The sequence below is a fragment of the Chelmon rostratus genome, chromosome 2 (genome assembly GCF_017976325.1).
Source record: "Chelmon rostratus isolate fCheRos1 chromosome 2, fCheRos1.pri, whole genome shotgun sequence".
Lineage (NCBI taxonomy): Eukaryota > Metazoa > Chordata > Actinopteri > Chaetodontiformes > Chaetodontidae > Chelmon > Chelmon rostratus.
The window spans coordinates 9,873,705-9,882,617 of NC_055659.1; the positions used below are offsets into that span (position 1 = coordinate 9,873,705).

At 41.2% G+C, this 8,913-nt stretch overlaps 1 protein-coding gene across 1 annotated transcript; it reads left to right on the top strand.

The window, feature by feature from the left end:
- LOC121614394 (elastase-1-like) lies at positions 1 to 4,412 on the top strand. Its single transcript, XM_041948247.1, has 7 exons — positions 1 to 79; positions 178 to 281; positions 1,205 to 1,305; positions 1,548 to 1,673; positions 2,320 to 2,456; positions 2,579 to 2,721; positions 4,245 to 4,412. Exons 1-7 carry the CDS (start codon positions 40 to 42, stop codon positions 4,410 to 4,412), a joined length of 819 nt encoding a protein of 272 aa, XP_041804181.1. The 5' UTR covers positions 1 to 39.
- The last annotated feature ends 4,501 nt before the right edge of the window (positions 4,413 to 8,913 follow it).

Below are 8,913 nucleotides of genomic sequence, written 5' to 3' on the forward strand. Positions count from 1 at the left end.
AAAAGTCTCCAGTGCAGAAAGTTTCAGGAGACTGCAGACATGCTCAGGTTTCTTGTGTTGACCTCTCTCGCAGCGCTCGGTAAGAACTGATTCTTCCTCCCATTCGACATTCTGCACTGACGCGCTTGAATACTTGATGTCTGAGTGTAATGCTTCCCGTGTCTCTGCTTTGCTCAGCGCTGGCCGAGCTGGAGCCCCAGCCCAGGTACCTGGAGGATGACAGAGTTGAGGAGAGAGTTGTGGGAGGCGAGGTGGCCAGACCCAACTCCTGGCCCTGGCAGGTGACTCAACAGTGGTGGAAGTGGTGGTCAGAGCCTTTACTTAAACATTCAGTGTGGGAGTTAATGAACATTTGTTACATTCGAGCCCTTCTCAAACGAGGTAAAGCTCTCTGTATTCCACAGTATACCAGAGTGTGTCTGTGCTGACTTCCCCAGACTGGTGCGCTGGTAGTGTGTTTTAGATCAACCAGCAATGACTGGTTTGTAGGGGCTTAAGGGGGGGGGGGGGGGGTTACTCTGTTTCAAGTAAAAGTCACGCGATGAAGAATGAAAATACTTACGTTTTGCCAACAAATGTACTTAAAGAATCATAAGTACTCATTATGCAGAATAGCCCTTTCAGGTCCTGAAAGCAGATACATTTTAATCTTATATAAACAAAGTTGAAAATGTTTTGCATCGTGTTAAAAGGAATAAACATAGTGTTTCAGGGCTCAGGACAGCTACAGAACTGAAAATACCTGTGTGGTTATGCAGACCCTTTAATCTGTAACAATGGATCATATTTGATAAGTGGGCCGTATGTTTTGTATGTAAAAAATAAGCAACTATAGCAAGTATAACAAAAAATGCAGTAATCATTAAATGTACAATATTTTTTACTTGAAAATAAAAGTTAGCATAATATGGAATACTCAAGCACAGTACAAGTGCCTCAGATTACAGTACTTGAGTAAATACAGTAGAAGTATTTAGTTTCTTTGTACTCTACAACCAATTATGTCACATATGTTGAAGCCTTTGAAAAGTAAAACAGGATATATTCTGCACACATGTAACCACAAATTTCAAAAGCTGCTTTTAAGAGTGTGCTGTGATGCCTTTAAGCATTGATCAGAGTTGGGAATGCTGCCAAGAAGCATTTGGCAAAAATGAGAAAGGTGCAATTGTAGTTACAACGCTCTCTGTTGTCGGTTCGTCAGATCTCTCTTCAGTACAAATCCGGCAGCAGCTTCTACCACACCTGTGGAGGAACCCTGATCAGGAGAGGATGGGTCATGACCGCTGCTCACTGTGTGGACAGGTGGGAGATTCATCCATCACAGAGCTGACAGAGCTAAACATTTACATAAATGTGTTTCATTACTTTTTTCCTTAAGTGCATAGCCAAAATTAAATAATAAATCAAATCTACAATTCCCTTCCATTTTCATGTACAATATTGATTTTCAGCAGCTATCCTTAGGTTACTGGAGAATGCTAACTATCCAGACAGGATAACAATGAGTGGAGGAATGAAAATCTTCATGTTCTGGACGTCCGCAGGTCCAGGACTTGGCGTGTTGTTCTTGGAGATCACAACATCAACTCCCACGAGGGCACCGAGCAGTACATGAGCGTGAACCACGTCTACATTCACCCCTACTGGAACTCAAACAACGTTGCTGGAGGGTTAGTGGCCACTGCTTGTGTTTTGACCCACTTCCGCATACAAAAATAGCAAATCCTGATATATGTACATCACATGTTATAAAAACTGAACACATTTAGTTGTTTGTAAACCTATAAAACGCTTTTTTGTTGCCATGTTTAATTTAAGATCCACATTCCTGTATGTGGGTATCTCATTTTGAATTTGTATAAATTAATTACGTAAAATATTACGTATTTATAAAAATGTATAAAATTAACAAAAACTGCTGACTGACGAAGTAGACTTAGTAGACTTTTTACTCCGAAGATAGGTTAACATAGTCAATCCTACAGTATAAAGCATAACAAGAGCTGAAACAGGAAATTGATCTGCAAATGTGAAGATTTGCTGCTTTGCCCTGCTTTAAAACAGTGCAAATGAAATATTATTGGATCTTGGATTGTGAAAAGGTCAGAAACAGCAAGTAAATCAAAGCAATTAATAGATTAATTATGAAAACCATCTGCAGATGGGGTGAAAATGATTTCTTTATGCAGATCTTAACATAATGACTCCCACTGAAAGACAGCCCACTCTGAACAAAACCATTACAACGAGCTTTTGTGAGCACAGGGAAAAGGTCTTTTACTCTCTGACCTGACAACATGTTGGCCTGATCCTCAGGTGGGACATTGCTCTCCTGCGTCTGTCCTCTGATGCTTCTCTCAACAACTACGTCCAGCTCGGCGCCCTGCCTGCCTCTGGCGAGATCCTGCCCCACAACAACCCCTGCTACATCAGCGGATGGGGTCGCACCCAGAGTGAGTCTGACATAATGATTTGTTTAACGGATTAAACCCACTATTCCATTCAATATTTAAATACAGTGAGAAAGTGCTGCTATTCTAGGCTTTATCACAGTTGCTTCTCCTGTCGTCCCCAGCTGGAGGCCAGATCTCTGCTCAGCTGAAGCAGGCCTACCTGCCTGTTGTTGACTACAGGACCTGCTCCAGCTTCGGATGGTGGGGCAGCACCGTGAAGGCCTCCATGGTCTGTGCCGGTGGTGGCAGCGAGTCTGGTTGCCAGGTGAGTTGATCAGGTCTTACAAAGGACTGTGCATGCGCTAAAATTTCATATTTTATTTGTAAGACTTACGCTTAGTCTACACCTACATGCATATTTTTTAAAACAGGATTTTTCCACCTTCATTCTAAAAAGAAATCACATCCACACAAGCAAAAACAATGTGCCCTCATATTAAAATGCAAAAACACAATTGAAGTGCTGTCAAGAGGATGTTAAACCAACATGTGGTGATATAAGCATAATCAGAAGCCAGTCAGAAGCCTATGAATCCTGCTATGGCGAAGGCCTGCGTTCACCATAACAGGATTTATAAATTTGCAATTTTGTTCAAAACCAGCAACGTTGGTGCTGGTGTGTCATGGGAGTGTGGTGTTATGTAGCAGTGACCCCATAGCACATTCTGATGGCTCTGTTCCTCAAGAAAGGTGGAAAAGTAGCTGTATATCTATCGTGCAAACATGCAAAAAGCCCTGTTAGCAAGGTTAGCACCAGCACTACTTTAGCCATGACCGCCATTGCACAAAACCAAAGGTACAAAGAGTGCGCCACCTATTTAACATTGCACTCCTGCATCATTATCAGTCTTTTTTATTCCACACATTCTTCTTCCTCCAAAACCTGGCACCTACATTACCCACAAGGCAACTTGACCATTGACAGGCCAGTTTGAGATTCAGGTGTGTTATGACAGTAGCAGATAATGTAGCCTCGAGTTAAAAGCCCCAAGCGGAGATGAGGAGCGGGCTTCGGAGGTCTGGGAAACTAACTTCTTTCTAACTCTATGCCAAAAGATTTTTATTTTATTATATATTGTTTTCATTTTTCAAGCTTGAGGCAATTTGTCAGACTTCATGTTGCTCCCTCTGGAGCCACAGACACCTCCAGAGCTTTGTGCAGCTTTTTCCACAAATGCAGTAGTGCTCCCTTCGATTAGTGTTAATGGCTAATAACACACCTCTAAAGCATTAAAGACATTTTATGAAACAATTAAAAATCCATTAGTTAGAGCTTGCAAACCCTTTATGAAAGGTGCCTGTTTTAGCAGGTTCTTCCCAGCTCAAATTTTGAACGCAGCTTCTCCAGTTGTCACCCTGCCGTTAGGACAGCAGGGATGATGTTTTGGTATAAGCAGACTGGAGGAAACACTGAAAAGAACTTGTCAGACTTGAGTCCTACTCCACCGTGACAAAGTGAAATTGAACATCTCCCACTGAGCTGAGGGCTGACCCTTTCCTGTCAAGGAAGATATTTTGGAGGACACATGCGGGATTACTTGCTGCATCAGCAGGGGCATAAGTCAGTTACAATGATCCAGGCTAGTGCTTAAGCTGCACAAAGTGTCAAAGTCTTGCAAGTTCATGTTCTGCACAAAGTCGCTGGAGGCTGCCTGAGATTAGAAGGGGATATGAGACACAAGTGGGAGCAGGTTAAGTGCAATGGAAAATGGGGCATTTGCTAAAAGTCGGCTAAAGGGTTATGAGTTTTTGGCTCTGAGGTTTGTGATGTGTTTTCTCTGAATCCAGGGTGACTCCGGCGGCCCCCTGAACTGCAGCGTCAACGGCCAGTGGGTTGTCCACGGTGTGACCAGCTTTGTGTCCTCCTCTGGCTGCAATGCCTACAAGAAGCCCACCGTCTTCACCCGTGTCTCTGACTACATCAGCTGGATGAACAGCGTCAGTATTAAACACTGACCCACAGGAAACAAAGAGCTTTAAATGTTTTAAAAAAGGCATCCATACACAAAACAGTTCAATGGAGGTTAAACATCTTTTGAGTTACAGTGTAGTTGTGCTTTTATAAATCTCACTACATGCAGTAATTGGAAGATTTCATTATCTTTTTCGTACATTCATTCATCCTTACAAATACATGTCTATTTGTGCAGCGTTTTGCTGGGATCCTTGAGTATAATCACATAATGATTCATCTGTCTTTGCTTTGCCAGATCATGGGTTGAGAAGAAGGCTGATCTCCATGGAGACGAGTGAATGCTCTGGATTGATCTCAGTTTCTGCCAAAGTCCATCAGAATAAAATCTCCTATAATGTGCATTTGACTCGCTTCATTTTTTCTGTGGTGTATTTTTTTTTACCGGCGTCAGTCATCTTATGATTTAGAAAAGCAGAAGTAACTGGAGGTGAAGTGCAATTTAGGCGCAAGAGTGGTTCTGCAAAAATAAAGTGGAGTAGATGTATTCAGGCAGTTGTGTTAATGAGTAATTTTTCACATCAGGGAATTTGTGTGAGATGATCTTTGAATATTAAATAGATTTCAAAGTAAAACAGTTACACTATTTCAAACAGGGGTAATTAGATACTGCTGTCAGTGAAGCGGTGGACATTCTGTAAAACTGTTTTTTGTGAAGGTTAAACAAAAACCATTACGCTGTGACAAATTCAGAGCGTGTCATGAAAAGTGACTCCAAAACCAGCCCAGTCACCAGAATAAAATGTTTCTGCAAACCACGGTTACGTTAAATCTATCAAAGTGACGTATTTCAGATTCCTGCTACATGTAGATGCTGAACTTATGATCGGTGATGGTTGTGACAACTAGATGGGATGACTGCCAGGCAGCAGACTGCTGTTTGAACTGTTTTGCAGCGACAAAACTGTGTATTTTTAGCCAAACACGATCTTTTTTTTTGCTTTTTCTGCCTAAAGCTAACCTGTGTTGTACCCACAGCGTTGTCACAGCAGAAAACTGAGGAACTAAAATGTAAAGAAACAAAACTGGGCTGCAAAAACAGTTAGAAAATGTCAATAAATGTGTGTGCACAAATGTGTTTATGAGCATATGACCAAATAAACAATAACAAACTAATGAGCTGAGATCAGCCTCTGCATACCCAGGTGTTATGTGGATGCAAACAATAATCAGGGTTTATTCAATTATACGAGTGTGAATTAAGTTAAATTGGATGATTGAAAATCAGTGTGCACATCTCTAGGTGACATTAATATTAACGAAAGCAAATATAAACACACAATATTTCTGGATGATAAGGATGGAAAACATTTGTATGTTTAACTCTCATGCAGTCTATTTTTAGGAGCATACTCCTTGTACATGCTTGCTCCTGTTTAACTGTCATGGTGTGCTGGAGTCCAACCCCGCATCATTGGACTGTAAGAGCAGATCAGAGTCGATGCAGGAAATGCATGGAAATACAAACATTCACTGTCACTCATCGCTACTGTGCCACCTCTCAGATGGATGCCTTATTCGTAGGAAAAATATACCTTTAAATGTGTGAAACAGTTTGTCAAATCATCTCCCAGAATGATTTTGAGTCAATCTGAAGTAAGAGAATTTATCACCTGTCACGGGCACAGAGGGAAAAAGTAGCTGTCATGACAGATGAACTGGATATCAGAAGAAAAACAAGCAGAGAATATCAAAGGATGAAAAGAAGTATACTGAGTATACTGATATAAACATACACACAAAGGAACAGAATAATAGATACCGCATTAGAATAATATATGTATAAATGTATATGTATATATAAACAATATGCAGTGCATACATATAATTTCCAATGATACTTTCATGATACATTATTTTAAATTTAGTCACAAATCAGCATTACAAGTAAGATTATAAATAAAACATGTTAATTGTGTTACACCTTTAAGACTCCCTCAGAGTCTTTACATTTTTGATATGATATGAATGGAGGCGACTCATTTACCCTTGTGTCGTAACAGATCCCTCTGTCGCTCAGGTATTACAGGTGTATCTATCAAGAAACCTGCATCAGGTCTATGCTGGTCAGTGCCATGTTGTGTGTGTGTGAAAATATGCTGTGTCTCTGCAGCAGTGCGGCCATATGGCGGCGATGATGGCTTTACATCCTGCAGTAAACGCCTGTCAAATTGTCCTGCTGAAACACGGGCATCTGCTGTAAATTTGAGCTAAGTGAAACACCGAGTGCGTGTCTAACGAGTGAGAGGAACAACAAACAACAAGCCTGCTTTACGCTCGGAAGGAAATGTGAACCTCGCAGGTGTGAAAAATGTTTGGGAGAAAGCCCAGGTAACATTATTGGGGATTATTAATACTGCCGAATTAACACGTAAGAAGCATTTTCATTTTTATTTTAGTTTGGGTGGAGGTATTATGTACTGTCAGGCAGGAAATTCTCAGGTAAGGTCTAAGTTTATAGCTCAGAATTGGACTTTAAGTAAATCGTCTTATTTTCCACAACTGTCTACAATAAGAAAACAGAAAGAAATCCAATATTCTGTGTTGGACTGAGGTGGCCCTGACATTTTCAAGGTAAATTTGAGTCTATGTGCTAGAAAAAGTCACTTTATTGATCTATAGCATAATTGAGAGAAGCTCTAACTACTGTCAAATGTTCTGTAAATCATCCGTTTCCCACCAAAACAGCACAGTGGCTCTTTCACTATTACATCGTAGCACATAGCACACTGTGAGATATCCAGTCAAGATGATGAAACTAAATAGCTGATTGTTACATGAGTTAATCAGCGCAGAATTAATGGCTCACAACATTTTACCACTTTCCCATCTGATGGAACTAAATCAAAATGTTAATGTATCTGAAATATCACTGTTGTTCTCTACTTTAATGAGACACAGTTCATTTGGAGGACTAATTGCAACCCATTCATCATGTTTTCTGCCTGATTAATCATATTCTTGTGATGAAAAATGTTCATCTCTCAATTTAACACAGTGTTTCGGGTAAATGAGAGTACGAATTCTGCCTAATATGCTCAGAAGTGCTCTCGCAGACTGCATCGCCTTCATGCTGTTGCAGCAGGTTTTTGGTATTTTCTGTTTGGCTCATGGGTCTCCACAGGCTTGTCCACTGAAGCCGTCCTTAACTCCTACACTACAGCTGGGCCACATCTGGTCCGACAACGACCTCCACTTAATCATTGTACACACCTCCAGTTAGTCCAATAAATCATCACAACCGTCCGGGTGGGAAATTAGCAGCCGCTCTCAGACTAAACACTGGTAAGATCTGGGCTGTGTGTTGGAACAGGTAGCTGCCGCTTTGGAAGATAGTTGGCAAATAATTAGAGGTCTTCAAGTGGGTCAGAAAAGGCTTTTGTAAAATCTTCATTAAGGTGAATGTTCGTGTTAGCATGCTAAAATGCTCACAATGACAGGGCTGATGATGAGCAGGTAAAATGTTGACCATGTTCACCATTGTAGGTCAGTGCATTAAAATGCCCATGTTAACTGATCATTAACAGAAACTGGACAAATGTTTGACCTGAAAAGTCAGAGCATCTTTACCGTTCATCTTAGGGAAGGTGGGGAAAGTTGGTATTAAGTTTCATCCAATGGCTGTCAAGAAATCTCACTTAAAGCCATTTACCTTTACCTGGTGGGGGTTGCCAGAGGAAAAGCCATTAGGATTCATCCTCTGGGGATCGTGAATGTCTGCACACACGTTCACTGCAGTCCATCAAAAGGAGAACTTGTTGTTTTGATCATGCTTTATCATGTCATTTGCACTCCAGCAGCAAGATCAGTGTTGATACTTTTGCTCTGGGGATGTCGATGTCTGTCTGTTGATCATTTGGCATCATCGCCTCAGAGCAAACTGAAATATGTTATTAATTTAAACCGACTCTCTAACAGTTCAGCCTTTTTTCTGCTTCTCATCTCTCACTTCAGATTTGGGAGAAAAGCTCGCGGGTTTCAATTCCATTCCAAATCCAGCTCGTTAAAGTCCTCTTTGATGGTCCTAGTCTCATTAAACAAATTCAAATTATCCACGAACGTGCACCTGCCTGGCACGGTGAAACAGTTTCTAAGAGAGCAGGGTCCAAGACTGTCACTGTTGTGGAAAACAACGTACAACAGCAATCAGCCAAGTGTCTCCGCTTCAGATGGCACAGCTTGATCCCTCAGCTGCTGTCTTCCTTAAGGCAGAAAGCTGCATGAGCTTCCACCAGGTAGTGATCGCTCACTGATGGTTGATTTTACTGAAGGCTTTCCAGAACAAAGACGGCACCACATTCACTCTTCCTCTCTCATCAGTGGGTTCACACAGATGAGGGAATGATTTCCCTTTAGAAAATGAAAAAGCTGGCCTTTCACATGCAGGAGCGCGACGGTCTAACGGACTCAAACAACATTTTACATCAACACACTGTGTGAAGAGCAGCTTGACAGAAATGATTCCACATTGTTTTCTTATTAGCT